Source organism: Pinus tabuliformis, chromosome J (assembly GCF_031772625.1).
Source record: "Pinus tabuliformis cultivar Carrire ecotype Pingquan chromosome J, CPIR1, whole genome shotgun sequence".
NCBI lineage: Eukaryota > Viridiplantae > Streptophyta > Pinopsida > Pinales > Pinaceae > Pinus > Pinus tabuliformis.
In genome coordinates, this window is record NC_142295.1 from 1,076,434,132 (window position 1) to 1,076,457,705 (window position 23,574).

Below are 23,574 nucleotides of genomic sequence, written 5' to 3' on the forward strand. Positions count from 1 at the left end.
ATGTGCTGGAATTTATCACCAACAGTCAAGGGGATCTCTCCGGTGTAGGTTCCCAACTAGAGCCTGCACTGGGTGTGTTGGAGATCCCTTCCGGTATGTGGGCCTGGCTGCCGCTCAGTTTTGCAGAGCTAGCTTCGGATAGAGGTGTGATATGAACTTAGTAGAAAGTGTGAGTTTTAAGAAACACAAGAGAATAATTGACAAGTATCCTGTGTCATACATATATACCATGAATAGCAAGAGATAAGCCACGCAGTCTCACGTAAAGTTATTGTTAGCAGGACTTTAAACAAGACTTGTGCAAATTAAATAGATACTGCTTAACGATTGCAAAATCAGTTCACAATAATCAACCATTTACCATCATACAAAAACGTGCAGTCAAAAGAGAGATTATACTAACACCTAAAGAAATAGTTCATTAGCATGCGTATAAAGTGAAATAAACCAAATACAATTCATACGTAGCAAAACCAGATTCGGGGTACGAAATAGCATGTGGAGCGACTGCACATCAAGAAGCTTTCGGGAACATTCGATCCGTCAAGTGTAGAAAATACTCATGGTACCAACACATAGATATTTGAAGCATTCAATAGTGAAAACATACAATTAACTCTTGTATTGACTAGAAGAACCACACTTCTCTTAAGAACTGTCCTATTACTATCCAAAAGTACTTCGCTCAAAAAAGTTCTTTCAAATGAGACGTGAAGTTACATTTATAGGATGAGAGAGACCTTTGGTCTACTCTTGACTCTTGGACTTCCAAGTGACCTTTCGGCAACCACATGACTCTTAGCATTCTATGTGACCTTTCGTGTTCATAGAGTATTTCGTGCTACCATAGCACACACACAAACGGAAAAAAGGAAATGACTATCATCCTAGTTGACTAAGCTGCAAATGGCGAGTTTCGGGATGCTGAGCCCGAGCTTTTCGGTCAGGTAAGTGCGCCATATGTTGTATTCTGCCGCGATGGGGGAGATTGGCGGTTGGCCTTCATCATGTCTATGTAAGCATTCCAACGCGTCCGAGATAAGAGTATTTCGCTTGGCACGTATATGAGTTGTTATGAAACCAGCTCAAGAAAAGATAGATCAACGCCTTAGAATTCAGCCTCTTCGAGGGGGCAACCTCCTTTACATTACATAAATGAACAATTATTGGATGATACAAATGACAAAATCTCCTTTCTATATATAGGAGTCTAAGGAGTCACAATATAATCCAGCCGACCTAACAATAATAATATAAAGCCACAAAAATAACAATAGAGGGATTCTATGGGGCACAGAAATAACAATATGGGGGTAATAGGGGCACAACAATATAAATAAGGGATATAACTACAATAGTGATGGGGTAATCACTAGTATTATAGGGACCCAACATGCCCCTCTCCTTCAAAAAAGTGTTGTCCTCAACGCTTGAGTAGTTCTGGATACTTCTGCATAAAATTCTCATCCTCCCATGTGGAATCTTCAGCGGATAAGTTCTTCCACTTGATAAGATACTCTGAAATTGATCGATTTCGTAGCTGTCGAGTTCTTGTTTCTGTGACTGCTTCTGGTTCCAATATAATTTTTCCTTCCTCGTCAAGTTCTGGCAATATTGTTTGAATTGGGAGCTTGTCGCCTATAACCTTCTTTAAACATGAAACATGGAAAACTGGGTGCAATCGAGAAGCTGCAGGAAGCTCCAATTTGTATGCCATAGTACCAATCTTTTGCAACACCTTGTACGGACCATAATACTTTGGTGATAATTTATTATCCTTCTTAGCTTGCTTTAAGGACATTTGCTTATATGGTTGTAGCCGTAGGAATACCCAATCACCTACATCAAAACTTCTTTCACTGCGATGTTGATCTGCCTGTTGTTTCATTCTATTTTGTGCCAACACGAGGTTATCCTTTAAGAGTTGGAGGACTTGTTGTTGATGTTCGATGTGATGTTCCACTGCCTGAACCTTAGAATTTTCTCTTAAATATGATGTGATGGATGGTGGTTGATACCCATAAAGTGCCATAAATGGGGTCATTTTTGTTGCTGTATGGAAGGAAGTGTTATACCACCATTCAGCCAGAGGCAACCATTTGACCCATTGTGTCTGTTTATCAGATACAAAGCAACGAAGATATCCTTCCAAACATTTGTTTACTATCTACTCATCTCAATTTGCCCATCAAATTGAGGATGATAAGATGAGCTATGAGCTAACTGAGTACCAAGACAAGAAAATAATTCTGTCCAAAAATTTCCAGTGAAAATGGGATCTCTGTCACTTACAATAATCTTTGGGTTTCCATGTAGCTTTTGAACTGTTTCCATAAATGCAGTAGAAACTGTACTGGCTTTAAATGGATGTGATAATGCACAAAAGTGTGCATACTTGGTAAGTCTGTCAACTACCACCATGATGACACTCTTTCCCTCAGACTTGGGTAAACCTGTGATAAAATCCATTGAAACCTCCTCCCAACGTTGGCTTGGAATGGATAAAGGTTGTAATAGACCCGGTGTCTTAATTGTTTCAACTTTATTTTGTTGGCAAACCAAACATTCCGCCACAAACTTTTGAATATCTGATTTAAGGCCATCCCAAAAAAATTCCTTCTTAACCCTGTGGTAAGTTTTTAAAAATCCTGAGTGCCCTCCTAAGGGAGAAGTGTGCAATTCCATAAGAATCTTTTGTTTTAGCTGGGAATTCTTACAGAGGTATAAGCGATCTTTGTACCATAACGAATCATTTTGCCAGCTAAATGTATCAGAAGTACTGGAATCTTGTTGTAGCTTTCGAATAAGTGCCCACACTTCTTCGTCATTCTTCCATTCCTCCCTTGCTTCGTTTATCCAATCTGGTTGGATAATAGAAATGGCACACAACAATGCTTCCACATCCTCATCCTTTCTTGAGAGTGCATCTGCCACCACATTTTGCTTCCCTTTTTTGTAGATGATTTCAAAGTCATAACCCAACATCTTTGTGACCCACTTTTGTTGCTCTTCAGAGGATAATCTTTGTTCTAAAAAGTATTTAAGGCTATCATGATCCGTTTTTACCTTGAAGTGTCTTCCCATTAGGTAGGGTCGCCATTTCTTAAGTGCATGGAGTATTGCCAACATTTCCTTCTCATAAATAGCTTTGCTTAAAAACTTTCCCTTGATTGGACGACTTTCAAAAGCAATGGGTCTTTCATCTTGCATTAGAACAACACCAATTCCATTTCCTGAAGCATCACATTCCACAATAAAGGTTTTTGTGAAGTCCGGTGTAGCTAAGACCGGTGCTTGGCACATTGCCTCTTTAAGATGTTCAAAGGCCTTTGTTGCTTCCGGAGTCCATGAAAATGAATCTTTCTTCAATAATGTTGTTAGAGGTGCTGCTATTCTCCCATAATTCTTAACAAACTTGCGATAATACCCTGTCAACCCAAGAAATCCTCGCAGATGCTTTATGGATGTGGGGATTTTCCATTCCTTAATGGCTTTAATTTTGCTAGGGTCTACCTTAACTCCTTCATGAGATACAATATGACCCAAATATTCCACCTCCTGGACTCCAAAGAAACATTTGGATCTTTTTGCATATAATTGTTTCTCCTCCAATAGTTGTAGCACCCTGTCAACATGTTCAACATGATCCTTCCAAGACTTGCTGTAGATTAGTATATCATCAAAAAATACTAACACAAATTTTCTAAGGAATGGTTTGAAAATTGAATTCATCAAACCTTGAAATGTTGAAGGTGCATTGGTAATGCCAAAAGGCATGACCAAAAATTCATAATGACCCTCATGAGTTCTAAATGCCGTTTTCGGAATGTCTTCAATCTTCATTCTGATTTGATGATATCCCAAACGAAGATCCAACTTGGTGAAGTAAATTGATCCATGCAATTCATCCAGTAATTCATCAATGACAGGAATGGGGAACTTATCTTTAATAGTGAGCTTGTTGAGCTCCCTATAATCCGGACACATGCGCCATGATCCATCCTTCTTGTGCACCAATACTACTGGAGCTGAGAAAGAACTTTGACTCGGTTGAATTATACCAGCCTCTAGCATTTCTGCAACCATACGTTCAATTTCACTTTTTTGGACATAGGGATATCTGTACGGCCTGATGTTTGGAGGAACACTTCCTGGAATCAGATGAATAGCATGATCATGATCACGCATAGGTGGGAGACCTTTGGGAGTCTCAAATACCTTGGAATGATTGTCCAGGACTTTTTGGAGATCTGGAGAAATAGATGATTCCAATGTGGAAACATCTAGCGAACATAATTGTGCAATTACACCTCTTTGCTCCTTTTTTAGAAGCTTTGTCATGCCATTAAAGCTGATTATCTTTCCTGGTTTCCCTGCAATACCCCTTAATTCAACTTCCTTTCCTTCCGTAGAAAATTTGATGAAAAGTTCTTGAAAATTAAAAGCTATTGTACCCAAGGATTGTAGCCATTGGACTCCTAGTACAACATCAGCACCTCCCATTGGAATGGAAAGCATTGGGCTAGTCAATACATATTCTCCCATGGATAGCTTGATATTATGGCACTTTCCAGAGCAATTTATTGTTCCTCCATTTGCAATCATCACTTGACACTCTGGTGCTGGATATAGGAAGCAATTCAATTCTTTTGCTACCCTACAATGAATAAAATTGTGGGTGCTTCCTGAATCAATCAACACTATTACCTTTTTCTTCTTGATTTGTCCTTCTATCTTGATGGTTTGAGGAGTGGTAATTCCCGCCAATGCATTACAAGATATGGTCGGATTTATTTGTTCTTCATCTAGGCTTTGTTCCTGGAGTATATCCTCTTCTTTTGACCTTTCTTGCTCCTTTTCTTCTTCCTCTTCACAATCTATGTAGAATAATTTCTTCTCAGCACACTTATGACCTTTTGTGTATTTGCTATCACAATTGTAACAAAGCCCTTTTGCTCTTTTTTCTTCCAATTGTTGTGGTGTCAACCTTGTAGGTTGTGGAAGACTAGGGGCAACAACACTTCCGTCTTTATAGTTGTGAGTGGTATGCTTCCTAGTTGCCATAATTTTGCTTTCCATTTTTCTTGCTAACCTGAATGCCTTCTCTAATGAATCAAGTTCCCAAAGGCGAACATCATGTTGGATATTATCCTTTAAAGACCCTATGAACACATCAATCCTATGCTCCTCTGGAATATCTTTTACCCTATGTTCAATTTTTGGAACTCCTCAATGTGCTCCATTATTGAACCCTTTTGTTTGAGACTTATCAATTGGCTAAAAAAAGTGTTGCTTTTTGTATCCTCATAATGTGCTATCAATTCTTCCGTAAAAATTGCCCAAGTGATAAATTGTTTACGAGAACAAAGCCATTGATACCATACAAACTGATTTGGTTCCAAATATACAGTTGCCATACGTACCTTTTGTGCGTTTTGCACATTATTGAGATCGAAGAATTGCTCCATCTGTAATATCCATGTGGCGGGATCCTTGCCATCAAACTTCCTCATATCGATTTTTGGAATATGGTGATTCTTCGATCCAACATTAGCATCTATGGAATCATGATTAACATTTATTTTTTTCTCATCATGAGTTTCCTTTACTACCTTTTCACCATTAGTAAGTATTTCTTGTAGAAAATTTGTCAAATCTGTCTTCAAATCTGCCATGCCTGTCTTCAAATTTGTGTTCAAATCTATCTTCAAATTGTCCATCTTAGCTTCCATGCCATTCATCTTAGCTTCCACGCCATTTATCTTAGCTTCTGTTAACTTTTGTGAGCGTGACATTTGTTGCACTTGTTCTTGTAATTTTGATATATCATGTAGCATTTCTTCCTCTTCTTCATGAGTCATGCTAGAGCTTTCAGGTTCCTTACTAGGTGTTTGCATTTTCTTTCCTCGGGGCATCAGTTACCAATAATAATGCTCTACTATGCCCTTTGAATTCCTTCAAAATAAATTTTCAAACCAAGCTTAAGCGAAAATTTAAAAAAATCTACACACCTTTTTTCACTTTGTAGGAGTTTGAAATTGCCTCTGATGTATCTCTGTACTTTCCAATCATCTAGTTCTGAATTTGTGACCTGTAGTAGCTCTCTGTGTCCTCTTTCCAATGCCACCAGTTTGATCCAAATTGGATTCTCCAAGAAAGAGTTATGCACAATCTCCCAAGATGACCTGATTATAGACCTTTCCAGAAGAGCGAACTTGTATGAAGTGCCACGTGTACAATTTTCGATCTCTGGTTCTGAAAAAGATATACAAGAAACTACAGTCCGTCCTCTTTCTGTACCTTCTTACGAAATTTCAATCTGATTCCCAGAGAGAAAGTTATGACGATTTTCCCCAGGTCACCTGTTTTGAATGTAATTCAGGAGTCTGCAAAAAGACCAACTTCCTCAAATCATATCTCCGCAAATATCGCGCGAAAAGCTCTGAAATTTGGACCCAAGGTTCAATGCGATTTCTTCTCAAATGGGTTTTTTTTGCGACTTCTGAAACGTCACAGAAAAAAGTTATAGCGAAAATGCCACGATGACCTGTTTGGAGCAGCGAAACCCTAGAATCCAAAGCTCTGATACCAAATGTTATGAAACCAGCTCAAGAAAAGATAGAAAAGATAGATCAACGCCTTAGAATTCAGCCTCTTCGAGGGGGGAACCTCCTTTACATTACATAAATGAACAATTATTGGATGATACAAATGACAAAACCTCCTTTCTATATATAGGAGTCTAAGGAGTCACAATATAATCCAGCCGACCTAACAATAATAATATAAAGCCACAAAAATAACAATAGAGGGATTCTATGGGGCACAGAAATAACAATATGGGGGTAATAGGGGCACAACAATATAAATAAGGGGTATAACTACAATAGTGATGGGGTAATCACTAGTATTATAGGGACCCAACATGATTGTTCAGGGTGCCCAACTTGGTGTAGAGCCTTATTGGTTCCACAATGTAACGTTTGATATTTTCCGTTGAGACCGGCATATCTCCTGTGCGGGCAGCTTGTCTATATGTTTCCATGAATGCTTGCACCTCATTGTTGATCTCCTCCTGGTTCCTGTTCTGTCCGATTTCTCCTATAGAAGGGGACCCGTGCAGTTGGATCACTGACTCCAAACTGCTGAACAATTGCCTGTAGGAAGCCAACACCCTTTCTGCATCTTTGACCAATTTATCTCTGGACTGCATTTTGATACGAAGTTGGACTCTAGTATTCTGCATAGCAATCCAATCTTTCCTGGGTACTACTGTCGGGGCTTCGAGGTACTTTTCAAACCACTCATGTATTTTATCTAGGGCGGTCATGGCCTCTTTGAGCATGGCAACCCTTTCCTTTGAGTGAGTCTGAATAGCCACTATGGGAGCTATAGTGTGGTGCAGTTTTGCCATCTCCTCATAAACTACAACCATAGTCTCTCCCAGGATTTCTGTTTCTGATGCGACTATTGTTTGGAAATCAGTTGATCCTGTATGTAGCAAGCAGAGTGTCGCGATTTCCTCCTCCAAGTTCCTCTTCCCTTGTTCCACTACATTGGCCCTTTGCTCGGATGCGTATAACCTGTTTTGCAAATCTACAATTTGTCTACTCATCCGAGCTACGTTGTGTTCGGTGGCGGCTACGAATGTTGTACCAGCAGAGGCGATCATTAGCGGGTTTGACGTGATATTTGGCACAATGTCTGTCGCCATAGTTACCGATAATGGGTCAGCTGGGTTTCTGCTACAAGATCTCTTCCTCTCCTGTATAATCTTGAGGTTCACTTCATCAAATGTGATCTTAGTCAGATCTAGAACCTCTTCCTCCTAATCTTCTGTAATGCCTAGCTCTAGGAGGGGTAGGTGTCCGCCAGTGAGGGGAGGAATGGGAGGTACGTCCAAAGGAGGAAGCTCACTCTGTCCTGGGCTTGGGTCGACCACCCTGCTCGTCTCTGCTTGTTCAACTGCTACCATTTCCTTCTCCTTGTTTGCCCTAATCTCCTCTTCCTGTTGTCTCTTTTCCCTTTCTGCTAGTGCTCGTTGCCTTTCTAGCTCTTCCTCCATGTTCTTCAGTTCCTATTCTAACCTTTGTTGTTCCTCTTGTTTTCTCTTCGCAGCTTCTTCTGCTTGTCTCTGCTTTTCGGCCTCTTCTTCCCTTCTTTTCTCTTCCTACGATTACTTGCTTTCCAGTTCTCTCCATCTCTTCAGTTCTCGCTTCTTTCTTGCCAGTTTCGCGTTTCTTTGTATGAGTGTAATTTCTTCTTCCTCGCTGTCGCTTAGAGGATCTTCCGCTTCTTTTCCTTTTCATTTCCTTGATGTTTCGGCTCTCTTCGGTGTTATTTCTCTGGGGTTTTCATCATCCTGGAAATCATCAAGGAGTTCATCTTCTATGGCTTGTTGCTCACTGGGGCTGATCTCCCTTGTGGAGTTATACCAGTTCCTAATTCCGTCCTCGAGGTCCTTCCTAGTGTGGGTGTAAGACCAACTGAATTTTGCCTTCTTACAGTGGGCAACTACGATCTTTTCGGGGTCGTACGTTCTGTAATTCAGGGTCACGAAATGACTCCCCTCGAGTTCTTCAACTTCTGCTTCCACCTGCTTGAAGTTTTCTACTACGTACGCCCCAATAGTAAGAGGAAAAGGCAGCCAAGGTTTCTTCTTACCTTTGTGCAACACTTTCGAGAAACCCTGTGTCATCTAGTAGCAGACCTCTCGTAGAAGAGTCCTATCTGTGGCGAACTTGGGCAGAGCGTGCGGAGGTCTGTGAGTACCAAACACCTTGACTACTGTTCCCTCATCGATAGGGAACCAGTGAGCTACTTTAACCACGGTCCTCATGGCTCTTTGGGACATGCAAGGTGGATCTTCCCCGAACAACAATTGGTATAATGGGATGATAAATGTTTCAGATATTATATCCAACGTGGCTCTATAAGTCGTGTCCCAGAAAACCTTGTAGTGGCAGTGGACAGGTAGGGGTGCTGATGAGTCCCAATTGCAGCTCCAGTGTTCAAAGTGGCACCTTGAACAAACAGCGTCAAGGAGGTACGAAGACATATAAAATTCTGGGGGTTGTTCGGAGCTGGGCTCTGAGCGGCGGCTATGTTGGTTCTCAAAGATGATGACAAGATGCTCGCCCAATTGAAAATAGTTCCCTGAGTGGCGATGGCATACATGAGTGGAACCCACGTGCCATAAAACACATCGCAGTCTGCCTTGCCATATAGTCGACACATCATTGCAGCGATTAACTGATACACCCTATGTAGCCCTTTGATCTTGTATTCCTGATCTGTCCTAACCTGGAACTTCGCAAGTTCTTGCCACCAATTCCTCAAGATGTCTTTCGTCGGGGTAGTGAATCCAGTGAGCCACTTGGTGTTAAAAATCTGTTGCTTTTCAGGCAATTTATAGTAGGCGTTGATATTCAAGGAAGCAATGGTAGCTATAGGCACCCCATCATGACCCTGAATCATCCAATCTTTTGTGCTTGTGCACTGTAAAACCCATTCGATGACTTCAACGCACGGGAATATTGGTGGATGAGCCGCCACTTTATGTAACCTTGACTTTTTGACGTTGATATATACGTGAAAGTCCTCTTGTGTCTCTGGGATATCCCTCTTAGCAAATTCTTCGTAGATCTCATACCAGGAGAGCCTGGTGGTCTTACTTATGTTGCACGTTGTATCTGCGAAGATAGGCGGTTGTTCGTCTGGATCTGTTTCCCATGTCCCGCTTCCCGATGCACCTTGAGCTGTTCTAGTAGTTGGATGACCCATCTCGTCTTCAAAAGAGGAAATGGATATGCACTCGAGCTCGACGTCACCTGGCATGTCAAAAATGCAATCCCACGATGAGAGAGAGGGCATAACCATAAACTGAAAATACCAAAAGAAAACTTAGCCAGTGAAAGGGAGGTCACGGGAATGAGGGAGTCGCAAGGTATCTGATGCGATAGTGCGACTGAGGCCACAGGTCGGGTGCGACCGTGAGGTCGAGATGCGAAGGGGCAGACTGTGGGTTGCAATGGTAGGAGGTCGCGGGGAGAGAGGAGTCGCGAGGTCGCGCGGAACGGGGAGTTGCGAGGTCGCGGAGTCGCAGAGTCGTGGGAAAGGGAAGTCGCAGAGGTAGGAGGTCGCAGGGAACAGGGAGTCGCGAGGTCGCGGAGTCGCAGAGTCGCAGCGAGAAGGATATCACGGCCGCGGGCGTGCGACTACGATTCAGATTGTCCCAGAGGAGGCCTCTGGACAACTTAGGGGGGACCTAGGTCACTTTCAAAAAAAAGGTAAGACTTCGATTTCTTGATCTAACCAGGAGGAACAGGTGTAAGGAAGAGTGAAAGAGTAGGGGAAGGCCAGGATGATTTATGGGGCACAACCGGGGAGGAGAGCTAAATAACGAGTTAAACCATAGGGCAGGAGGTCAACCGGAGGTCAGGGGATGCAGTTTATGCCATTTGGAAGAAAATAATCATTGCAAGAGGGGTGACCATTACTTACCGGAGTCGGACGCGCGTGCGAAGTCGGTCGGAGGGATCTATGCCTTCTAGTGCGACCAATAGAGCTCTGTAAAATGCGACCGAGGTGCCCTCCTATTTATAAAAATCATCGCAAGTGTGGAGGTCGCAAAGGTCACGAGGAGGTAAAGTGCGACCTTACGACTCAAGGGGCGCAAAATCGCATGGTCGCGTTGGAAGATGTGAATCAGGAATGAGATCTTGCGACCTTGCGAGTCGCGAAGTCGCATGGTCGCTAAGTCGCGTTGGAAGATGTGAATCGGAAATGCGATCTTGCGACCTTGCGAGTCGCGGAGTCACATGGTCACATGGAATATAGGCGGTCGAGAGTGCGACTTTGCGACCTTGCGACTGGCAGGTTGCTGAGGTCACAAGGGTTGTCTTGGTCACGGGTATATGCTATAGTCACGTTGCGATTATGCGACCCGATTTTGTCTCATGGAGTTGCGAATTGGTTTAACTTAGCCAAAATGTGGAATTCCCTCGGATTTACTGACACTAACAAAACTTCGGGAAGGGCCTAACAGGGCCGAAGCTTAGGCTTGATGTAGGGGGTCCAAAAATTCTATGTTTACTGGGATTTTTGGAGGTGTTGTCGCAACAGCTACAACAGGGTCCAAGTGGACTTGGCAAGTGGCCACCAATATCCACCTGGATCAGAAGGGCAAAGATCAAAGTATGCAAGCATATTTCTTAAGGATCACCAAGATCAAGAATGGTCTCCTATCTATCGGGGAAGTAGTTCCTGACAAGGAAATGACTATCACAACTCTTGGTGGACTGCCACCTGAATGGTATATATTCAGGACTACTCTTCTCAACAATAAGGATTTGAGGAATTGATGGCTAGATGTATTCAAGAGGAAACAAGGATGGAAGAGCAAGAAATGCCCGCACTTAAAGGCAATCTCTCTGCCTTTTCTTCTCATGCTAATAGAAGAAACAATACTGGGACTAAATCCAAAGGAAAGGTTAGACCAAAGGGTGGAAGAAAAGGACGATGTTACAATTGCAACAAAATGGGCCACTATGCGAGGGAGTGCCCTGATAAGAGGGACTCACACCATGACGATGATCAAAATCACTCTCAAGGTAATCAAAGGAATGGCAGGTCCAATGGCAGAGGTAAAAGAAATACCGGAAATCAAGGAAGAGGACAACCCTTCAAAAAGGCAAGAAACTCCAGGTATGAATCTAACGTTGTTAGCAATAAGCAAGATGAATATTGTATACCAGTGGCCCTCTCTACTACTGCTCCCCCGAACTCGCTGGGAAATTGGCTTATTGATAGCGGTGCCTCAAGGAACTTCACTAGTTACAAAGAAGCTCTCTCTAATCTGATAGAGAAGGAGACCAACCTGGAAATTGTTCTTGGGGACAACGCAAAATATCCCGTGAAAGGCATAGGGAATGTCACTCTTAAATTGAATCAGGGTAATACAATTCATTTGCTAGAAGTCCTATATGTACCTGATCTCAAAAAGAACCTAGTGTCTGTTTCGGCAATGGAAGACAAAGGCTATAAGGTGACCTTCATCAATGGCAAGGTACGTGTATGGAAAAAGAATTTTAAAGAAGCTTTCACTTTTGGGTTTCGATTCGATTCATTATATCAGGTCGAAGGAAGTCCGCTGGTTTTCATGTCTTGTGACACATCACTTTAGTCCGAACTATGGCATCAGAGGTTTGCTCACCTTCATTATAAAGCTCTACCCAATGCAAGACAAATGGTGACAGGGATGCCCGAGTTCCAAGTAGAGCAAGAAGGTGTATGTCCTAGATGTGCCGAAGGGAAGCTCAAAAGGGGACCATTCCCCTCAAGCCAAAACAAGACATCTGATATATTGCAGTTGGTTCACTCAGACATATCTGGTATGATGCCTGTGAACTCCTTGGGAGGATATTTATATTACCTCACTTTTACAGATGACTATTCTCGCAAGACTTGGATATACTTCTTGAAAAAGAAGGATGAAGTGTTCACTTGGTTTTGTCACTTCAATGCCTTGATCGAGAATCAAACCAAAAAGAAAATCAAGATCTTAAGGACTGATAATGGGACTGAGTATGAATCCAATGAGTTCCATGACTTTTGCAAAGAGGTTGGCATTAAGAGGGAGACTACAACACCATATACTCCTGAGCAGAACGGTGTGGCAGAAAGGAAGAATCGTACGATTGTGGAAGTTGTCTGTGCTATGCTCCATGATCAAAGACTTCTGAAGTTTCTATGGGCCGAAGCTACGAATACCGTCGTATATGTGCAACACCGATGCCCTCACCAAGCATTGGGTTCCAAGACTCCCGAAGAGATATTCACTGGTAAGAAACCTGATGTATCTCATTTTAGAATTTTTGGAAGTCCTGTATATTTTCATGTGCCGAAGGAGAAAAGGAATAAATTGGGTGCATCTGGAAATAAAGGAATCTTCGTGGGCTATAGCGAAAAATACTAAGGGCTATAGAATCTATGTGGTTGGTCAAAGGGAAATCGAAATTAGCCATGATGTCACCTTTGACGAAGATATGGCTCTTAGCAAAGTTGACAATCTTCCTACTCAAAGGGGATCTAAAGAAGCTGACACCAGGGAACCGAAGGAAAAGGAAGATGAGACGATGCCCGATGTGGAAGAACCTATGGATAGTATTGATCCCCCTCCGCAAGAGCCTTCCTCTTGTAGGAAGAGGCCTTCATGGCTTAGGGGGACACTTGATGACACTGAAGGACACATTGCACCTAGAGGGACTTTCCAGGAAAGTAAGAAGCCGGCTAGGTATCAGGGCTACTTGACCATCATGAGCATGATCATCCAAAATGAGCCTTCATCATTTGCAGAAGCTATCAAGCATCAAGTATGGAAGGATGCTATCACTGAGGAATATGAGTACATCATGAAAAACGATGTCTAGGATGTGGTCCCCAGACCCCAGGACAAAGCAGTTGTCACTTCGAAATGGATTTACAAGATAAAGTATGCAGTTGATGGAAGTGCAGAAAAGTATAAGGCTCGTTTTGTCGCTCGTGGCTTCTCTCAGAAGGAAGGTATAGACTATGACAAGATATTTGCACCTGTTGCCCGATATACCACCATCCACTCGATCATAGCCCTTACTGCTTCGCAAGGATGGAACCTACATCAGATGGATGTCAAGACCGCATTCTTGCATGGTTCGATCAAAGAGGAAGTCTATGTGGAACAACCCGAAGGATTTGAGATTCATGATCGGGAATCTCACGTATGCAGGTTGAAGAAAAGCCCTCTATGGGCTAAAGCAGGCACCCCGAGCATGGTATGAGAGCATCAATAGCTACCTAATGAAGCTGGGATTCACTAGGAGTGAAGCCGACCCTAACCTTTACTTTAAGGTTGAAGATGACAATCCTCTCATACTGGTGCTATACATTGACAACCTCTTTCTAACAGATGTAGACCCTCTCATTCTCAAATGTAAGAGGGAGTTGGCTTCCCAGTTCGAGATGAGAGACCTAAGACTAATGCACTATTTCCTAGGACTGGAAGTCTAGCAGAAACCAGGGGAGATTTTCCTATCTCAAGGAAAATATGTGGTGAAAATATTGGAGAGATTCAGTATGGTGGATTGCAAGCCCGTGACTACCCCGATGGAGCTTGACTTCAAGAAGTTAAGCAGTAGTGCTGTCGGACCTGTTTTACGAAATGCTACCGAGTATCGTCAACTCGTCAGAGCATTGATGTTCTTGGTGAATTCTCGTCCGGATATATGCTTTGCAGTCAACACGTTGAGTCAACATATGGTTGAGCCTCACCACACACATTGGATTGGTGCCAAGAATCTGTTGAGATATCTTCGTGGCACAATCACTCATGGGTTGAGATACAATGTCAGAGATGTGAGACTACTTGGATATACCGATGTTGATTGGGCAGGCAGTGTGTTATTTCTCTTTGGGATCTTCCTTAATATCCTGGATGAGCAGGAAGCAGATGTTGGTGGCTTTGAGCACCGCCGAGGCTGCTAATATGGCCTCTTGTGAGGCGATCTAGTTGCGGAAGCTCTTCAATGAGTTGTTTGGATTCACATCGGATACTACCGTGATCCTGTGAGACAACCAGAGAATCCTGTATTTCATGATCGCTCCAAGCACATCGATATCAGGTACCACTATATCCGGGATATGGTATAGCGGGGAGCAATAAGACTCCAACATATCAGTACAGATGAACAGGTCGCCGAAATTTTGACAAATCCCCTAGGAAAGGTCAAATGCTCGACTTTCTGAGAACGACTTGGTGTCGTTGAGAGAGCCTCTTATGAGGGTCGTGTATGATGCATATATTGAGCTCTGGGAGCACCAGGGGGGGCGCGGGGTACTTCTTGGAGCGACATGCGACCACAGGGCGACTCACCATCCCCTGGAAGTGCACTATGTACAAGGTGAAAGGTTCAACCTTCCCCTATGACACCCCGTGGCCACTGTGGGACAAGATGATTAATTCTCCTGTGGGCCAAGATAATTAGTTCTCCCGTGGCGACTGTGGGACAGGATTGATTAGTTCTCTTGTGGGCCAAGATGATTAGTTCTCCTGCGATGACTATTGGACAGGATGATTCATTCTCCTGTGGACAGGATGATTAGTTCTCCTATCGAGGCATCCTACCCATGCAGTCTGGGACTAATGGGAAGTACCTCTCATTTGATCAATGAGTAGGGAAATGAGGTTAGGGACCATTAGTAGTACTATCGACGGACGCATCGTTGTATCTACCATACTCCCTATGCTAGAATGACCTCCACTGATTTGAGATCAATGATACTGATCTAGGATCAGCGGGAGTGGTATGACACACTCTAAGACTGACTTCGGGTCAGTGGAGGATGGTATGATATATCCTCGATTATTTTTTCTTCTTCATAGTTCAGCAGAGCCAGCAGTGCAAGGTAGTGCATTTGATGGCTGGGACAGTACCGACGACCAGACAGATTAGCAGATGGAGTTCTCCCTAGTTGAGAGGGAGTGTTAAAATTGGCAACTAGGGCCAAACTATATGTGGGTCATCTCATTTATGGCAGCTGATATTTTTCCTAGATTCCTCTTGTCGAGAGGTGTAGGAATGATCTAAATATCATCCGATCCCGACAAGTATTTATGGAGTTATGAATTTATTTGTATTTACTTGACAAATGGTAAAGGTCGGCCAGCAGTGAAATGTGTGGCACACATGCCCAGTGAATCATATAAATACAAGTGAGGTTGATTCATTTTATCATCATCTCATCTCACTCATTTCTTCTGTCTCTCTCCTTAGCTTTGGGTTACACAAGGAGCAGCTCACACGTGGGAAGGAGGACGCAGTAGGGCAAGGAGGACGTAGAAGCTGCTGAAGGTCTCTTTGACCAGCATTGACCAAGCGTTGACCTTAGAAGAGTGTGGTTTTGGTGTGGCTGCCTCTCCTAGGCAGGCCGCATTTTTTGGCACGAAAATTGAGGCAATCTGACCTCAGGTTTGACCAGCGTTGACTGCCCTAGTTTGGGGCAGCAGGTTGACTTTAGTCAACTGCAGTTTGACTGTGTATTTGGGGTTGTTTAAGGGCTGATTCTTTAGGCTGTTCGAAGACTAGTTGATCAGGAAATTGACCAAGCATATTGGAGGTCAATTTCATCTCGTTTGACTAAGTTTGACTTTGTTGATTTAGGGTTTGCTGCTGCTAATATAAAATTACAGAATTCTGATTTTGTACTATTTCTCTCTGCTGAACTATTGAAGATAAAAGAAGATTTGATCAAAGGGTTTCCCGGCATTGGGGTTTGTCCCTGGCTAGCCGCCACATCTTGTGTCTCTTGTCTTGGCTTGTTTTCTGTCGATCATTTAATGTTCTATCTGCACTTTACTTAATGTATATATGTGATTGCTAATCAGTAGTTAATAAGAAGAAAAGAAGTAAACTGCTCTAAGCATAGAACATACCATAATTTAACAAAATTCAATGAAGAGCATTGCCCTGTGCATAGGCTGGCTCCTCATGGAATCAACAACAAACATCCTCAATTTGCAACACCGAACTGCTCTTCAGAACTGAAAACATTCATAGTCACAAACATATCCAGCAAAATCTGAGCAAGACCTCAGATGAGGCACCTTCTCAGTTGATGTTCCATGCCTTTTGAACTCTAAATGTCAATGACCAAACGTAGAAATGAACTCCATCTGTATTCTTCTCCTTGCTGACTTGTTTTCTATGTCTGAATTAGCTTGCATCATCAAACTGACTCTGTAGATATAAATTCAGTGGCAGTCATCAATGCCATTTCCATCTAATGATGTAACCTTTGGTCTTTACATCTGATGCCCATGTTGCTGTCCTTGATGCAGCGGCCAGCTTTCAAGTCAGCATTCAAAAACTAATAACAGCAGCCTCATTTTCCAGTGTAAATGATGTGTTAAGGGTTCATATGCATGCTTGAAAGAAATCTTCAAACTGGGCACCCTTACCACTGAGCATAAGCTACAGGACTAAAAAGGTAAAGCTGGAGTAGTCGCTATTATTTTCACAGTCAACAATGCATTCAAGAACACAAGAATGCCAATATTCTTCAGATTTATACCGATGTAAGGAATCTCAAAATGCATCTGCATTTCGGGGGGTAATAATTACCATGACCTATTTTTCAATTCTCATCTTTTCTTGTTCTCTAACCTACAATTTTCTCCCAGAACAAATATCAAAGTTTTGGAAGCCTAACATGGATACATGTTCAACAATTATTTCCTCTGCAAGTATTCATATGAGTAATTCATGAAGAAATCAGAATGGAACATACCCGGCTGCACTCTTGCGTGCACGGGATGCCGTCTTAACAACATCCCCATTTGCTAGAACCACCTGTCAATGTGACAGAAATGTTGAGCACTTTGGAAAGGGTTTCTGAAAAATACCGAGCAAGAATTGTTTAGAAGTAGAGAAAACCAACCTGGAGATTAATAACATTATCACGCATAGTTCCATATCTGCAATCATGAGAGTTTTGAAATGCAATCATTACCAATGTACTAGATAAGAAATTGCACGCTTTTCTTGCTGTCTAGTAATTGAAACAAAGTAACAAATGCCTTGCAAAGCACAGTTTAACCATCAATTCCCACTAATTAAGCAGCACTTAAACATAAAATTTGAAGTATTGGGTGTGCCAACTGTAAGTACAATAACCAAACATCCATATTGCATTTATTGATTTCAAGTTTAGCACTACTGAATATTGATTTTCAACCCCAGATAAAAGCATGTTACTAGTTTGCAACACTTTTTAAAATAAGATTAATACCTTACTGCAAGAGAGCCAGAGCAACGTGTTGCGCACATGCCTCCAATTGTAGCTCCAGGTCCTATTTTTAAGCAGAAAAGTCTTTCACTAAGAAGGGCACCTCCAAAGACAGTTTAAATGAAAATAATTTAAGTTTTACCTCAAACCCACAATACACAGTTAAGACTACGTTAATAAGTATAGTTTTGAAATTTTTGCCAGATATCAATTTGGAAGTATTTGGAGCTTTAGAAATTCATTAAAAGAGGAACAATGATAAATTCGACACCATATATTTCACATGCATCAAATTTAAGATAACCTGCTTATATCAAACAACCACTCTTAGTCCATATTGCAAAAAGGACTAAGACCCCATACAAGCATGCACATGGGTTTTGGCTCTTAGCATCAATCATTAAGCCTTAATGGGCATGGACCAGTAAGGTGAAGATTAAGCTACTTTTGGCAAATATCCAAAAGCAGTTTCAGACTTTAGCTCAATGATTCTGATTCATACAGGCATTGATCACAAAATTCATTTCATGCAATAAGATTCCCACAGTAACTAGCTGCAGCCTACACTCAGAGGCCACCTTCGCTGACAACAGTAACTGGTATGTGCTTCTTGTACAGGTATGGAAACTGCACGTAAAAGTGGTTAATAGTTAGAAACTGTTGACACGAAGGGCTCCAGAGGAGTAAGCAAAAATTTAACGCCAAATGCATCAATGGGAGACCACCTAGGGCATAGCAGAAGAGCCATAAATACTTTCTTCTTTCACATTCCTACCATTGTACATACATGGTCATTAATAGAGAGATTAGCTATATATAAGAGCAGAGATGCAATAGCCCTCTTCTTTTAATATTTTTGGCATCTGTCTCTTTTATTGATTGCAGAAATTCTGTTAATCCCTAGACAAGCCCCATGTTAACCCTAAAACCCCTTACTAAGCCCTAGATATCAGGTTATTACATTTCTATTGTTATATTGTATGTTTCGGCAAGAAACATTCATTGTACCGTTTTTCATTATGATTGTACCCTTTGTCTCCTATATATATATACCAAGGAGACCTAGTCTTAGAATTATCAAATCTTATCTTATACATTGTATTCATTGTAAAAACAGGTTTCCCTCTTGAGGTGCACTGCAATTATTTGTTTCTCATCATTTTTAAGGTGCATTGTTCATAGTGTTGCCGCCTAATCCACACCTTGGGCTATGTCACCCACCACCTATGGGTGACCCCATACGAGAATTTTTCTCCTAGATTTGTTTTTGTTGAAATTACTAAGTATTACCTGTTAGAAATTTTATGTGTATTCTCTGGTTTATTTCTCCTACTTGTTAGTTACGAACAAGTTATTTGAACATATAAATACCGAAATAAACACAATAAGGTCTCAACCATCTACAGATCAATAGCTGAAAGAAATAGCAAACACACAAGTGACACCATTATTTTTGGACAACTCATCCCAGGAAAAACCCAACTTGGGAAAACTGGTGCAGCAATTCGGAGGGTTATTTTATTATGCAGTCTCTCCTTGAGTACAATTGGGTGCCAAACTGGCTCACCCGACAGAGAAAATAATCCAGTAGTAATACCTCTCTATTCGGAAGCAGATATTTAGCAAGTTTGCTCCACAAAACCCTCTCCAGCACAACTGAAGCATTGCATCAACCCTCTTAGCCTCTGCATCAGCCTGAAAACCCCCTGTGTCAGCTCTCTAAGGCTCTGCGCAACCTTTCTGGCTCTCTGCGTCACTCCTGCAGCCTCTGCGTGGATGACACAAGCCCTCTTGTCCTTTGCGTTGTCTCTGCTAGCCTCTGCGTGGCTCCCTCTGGCTTCTGCATCTGCCTCTGCGCTGGTCTTCCGACACTATCTCTGCCTCTCTGTCTTGTATTCGCTGCCCCTCACTACAAACTGATCACTGATTTGATTTCTCTTAGCAAACCCCACTCTAGAAAATCGAATGACTGATCACTCTAGTGTATTCTCCAACTAACCCTCAAGCCTCCTCTTATACTTTTCCTGTTGGTGCTTCAACGACCAAGGTTACATCTCTAATCAACGGCCAAGATTAGATTTGGCTTGATCCATGTCATTTGGAACCTTCTAACCCAGTTTTATATTAATACCCATTAATATTTTATTTTTCCTAAGTTTAGACTTAGGAACTCCATTAAATATATTAATTATTTTAATATCTCCTTAACCGGGTAGAATCTGCCCAAACCATTTCTAGATCTTGGAGATCTCATGTGCTTTAGCCTCTCCACCAATTTTCATGGCTAGAGCACATCCGATGCTACCCCAAATCAACACTCCCTCTTAGCAAGGATTGTGCTCTAGTAATACTCCACACTGAGCATCACTCAGATTATACGACACCGATACCTGTGTTGATGCTAGGCCTCCCCACCCAACATCCTCTGCACTGCTGCATCCTGTACTGTTGTCCATGGCTTTGCCACTGCCACTGTTGCAACCATACAGTAGCTTCCTCTGCATCCGTGCTGTTGCTGGTCCTTTCTCCCAACACTGCATCTGCCCTTGTGCTACTACCAACTGCTACTGCACTGCAACTCAGTTACTAAGAAGTAACTGATCCACCCAACTACTGACATCCCTGTCAATCTAGAAACACTCCCGATGTTGAAGCTCTCTCTGCCGCTATCTCGTGCTCCCTCTACTGCCTCTGCACTGCTGCAACAACTCCCAACCTCTCGCACCACTGCAAACCTCTGTGTGCCATCCTGCACTGTTGCAACCTCCTTTGTGCCTCTCGCACTACTACAGCCCTCTCTGCGCTGCCCGGGACTACTGCACTGTAGCACTCTCTGCCGCTTCATCCGCATCCGTTTCTACCGACATTTGCCAGTCCTGCTACTCTCACTTCGGGGTTCCCGTAGCAAGGTATGATCCAAGAGTTTGGGTACTTCAAGGATCCTGCCCCTCATCGCCTGTAGTCCTCCTGACGATAACTTGATGTCTCCCCACCTCCTTTCTAGAGGTACATGAGCACTCATGGCACAATCGTCATCCTCCTCTACCTCCTTTTCTGCGTTCGCTGGCACTGCCTTGGAGTCAAGTACCTCTCCCTTAGTCTTCTTCCTCGGACACTGGTTCGCATAATGCCCCAATTCCCCACAGTTGAAGCACTTTATCTTGGAGAGGTCCCTTTTCGTCCTCTTCTCCTGCTTCCCCGCAAATGCCAGAGCTGCATCCTCTTCCTCTTCATTCTTGATCCGGACTCCTTTGTTGTTACTTCCCATCTTGGACAGTCGTCTGATCTCTTCTTGGTGAAGAGTTGCCCACAATTCTTCCCAATCTAGAAGATTCGCTCTGCCCAGAATGCTCTAGACAAATGTCTCCCACTCCTCGGATACTGCATTTAGGGCGGTCCTCACGATCAACTCCTGATCCGGCGTGGCCCCTATGGAAGTTAGTTGGTCCCGGATCTCCTTCAATCTACCGAGGAAGTGATCTATCTGCTCCCCCTTCTGCATCTGGTATGACCGCAGTTGATTCTCAAGTAACATCTTCCTCTGCACGGAAGTATGCTAGTACAACATCTTCAAGGTGTCCCACATTTCCTTTGTCGTCTCCTTCTCGGCAATATGTTGGACCACATGATCCTTGACCCCATCAAGGATGATGCATTTCGCCTTGGCCATTGCCTCCTCGTACTTTTCATTGTCAGCTGGGTCAACTGGGATAGCCACTGTTCTCAAGGCAAAGGCCTTGATGCGATGTCTGTCTACAATGGACAGGATCCTGGCCTTCTAGACCACAAAGTTGGACACCCTGTCTAGTCTGTCCTGATCCCTCAATCCATTCATGGCCATCTCTCTGCTCTTGCTTTCGACTCCTCTGAGTCTCTACTTCCCTCTGGAAGTTCTCTTTACTACTGCCTCTAAGTCTCTATTTCCCGTATGGAAGTTCTATGCTAGACTCCCTCTGAGTCTCGATTTCCCTCCTAGAAATCTGCCTGCCAACCATCGAGTCGCACCTCTTCGATCTCCTATGCACCTGCAACATTGATCTAGATCTCTTGGCTAGAAATCCGCCTAGGTAGTGACTCCCTCTACCTTGGTTTTGCCCCAATAGGTACTGTTTTATCTCGGCAGCAAGTTGCAACAACACCCCACCAGCTTTACTCCCCGTACTCTGCCCACAGCTTCCTATGCCCCAGCGACTAAGGATTGAGCCTCTAGGCTCTGCGCAATCTCGGCACTGGCTGAAATGCTCCCCTAGCCAACTACATCAATCCTCCTAGTCTCTACGTGGCTCTTCGTTAGCCTTTTCTGCCCTCCTCAACCTCTACGTTGGCCTCTCTCTTGCCCGAACTGATGACGCAGTCCCTCTGCGTCAAGCCTTCTTTTGTCGCTTTCTGCAAGGAACAGCTTCTGTCACTCGGGACAGTTGTTTCTGCTGCAAATGCTTTGCTTCAGCTGGTGCCTTCAGCTCTCCTGTGATCTACAACCACGCTTTGATACCATGTTGAAATTTCTAAGTATTACCCGTTAGAAATTTTATCTGTATTCTCTGGTTTATTTCTCCTACTTGTTAATTATGAACAAGTTATTTAAACATATAAATATCGAAATAAACACAATACAATCTCAACCATCTACAGATCAACAGCTGAAAGAAATAGCAAACACACAAGTGACACCGTTATTTTTAGACAACTCGTCCTCAGAAAAACCCAACTTGGGAAAACCAGTGCAGAAATTCTGAGGGTTATTTTTTTATGCGGTGTTTCCTTGAGTACAACTGGGTGCCAAACTGGCTCACCCAACAGAGAAAATAATCCAGCAGTAATACCTCTCTATTCGGAAGCAGATATTCAGCAAGTCTGCCCCACGAAACCCTCTCCAACACAACTAAAGCACTGTGTCAACACTCCTGGCCTCTCTGTCAGCCTGAAACCTCCCTGCGACATCTATCTGAGGCTCTACATAGCCTTTCTGGCTCTCTACGTCACTCTTGCAGCCTCTGCGTGGATGATGCAGGCCCTCCTGGCCTCTGTGGTACCTCTGTTAGCCTCTGCGTGGCTCCCTCTAGCTTCTGTGTTTGCCTTTCTGCCTCTGCGTTGGTCTTCCGACACTATCTCTTCCTCTTTGTCTCGTACTCGCTGCAAACTAATCACTGATCCGATTTCTCTTAGCAAACCCCGCTCTAGAAAATCGAATGACTGATCACTCTGGTGTATTCTCCAGCTGACCCTCAAGCCTCCTCTTATACTTTTCCTGTTGGTCCTTCAACGGCCGAGATTACATCTCTAATCAATGGCTAAGATTAGATCTGGCTTGATCCATGTCATTTGAAACCTTCTAACCCAATTTTATATTAATACCCATTAATATTTTATTTTTCCTAAGTTTAGAATTAGGAACTCCATTAAAAATATTAATTATTTTAATATCTCCTTAACCGGGTAGAATCTGCCCAAACCATTTATGGGTCTTGGAGATCTCATGTGCTTTAGCCTCTTCACCAATTTTCATGGCTAGAGCACATCCAATTCAACAGTTTTCAGCCGGAAGCCCTTGACAGCCAACAGTGTAGCCAATATTGTGGCAGAAGTCTCCACTTCTTGAGCCAGTCATATGTCCCCTCACCCATCTGTCGAGATCGTATATTTGAAGGTGGGCCATCCAATCCTAAAGGTATGGTTTTCTTTTCATTATGCAATCAAGTGCTTATGCTTGTTTTTCTTGGCCACGCTTGGGTATGGATTATTGGGCGACTTGGA

General features: G+C 42.9%; 1 protein-coding gene across 1 annotated transcript in view; it reads right to left on the reverse strand.

The window, feature by feature from the left end:
- LOC149230682 (D-lactate dehydrogenase [cytochrome], mitochondrial-like) overlaps positions 1–23,574 on the reverse strand; it is a 223,632-nt gene that overhangs the window by 56,957 nt on the left and 143,101 nt on the right. Inside the window, exons 7-9 of the mRNA XM_089381384.1 lie at positions 17,824–17,923; positions 17,473–17,509; positions 17,323–17,384 (exon numbers count right to left, since the gene is read on the reverse strand). Coding sequence (XP_089237510.1) covers positions 17,323–17,384; positions 17,473–17,509; positions 17,824–17,923 — 199 coding nt within the window. The remainder of the gene's footprint in view (positions 1–17,322; positions 17,385–17,472; positions 17,510–17,823; positions 17,924–23,574) is intronic.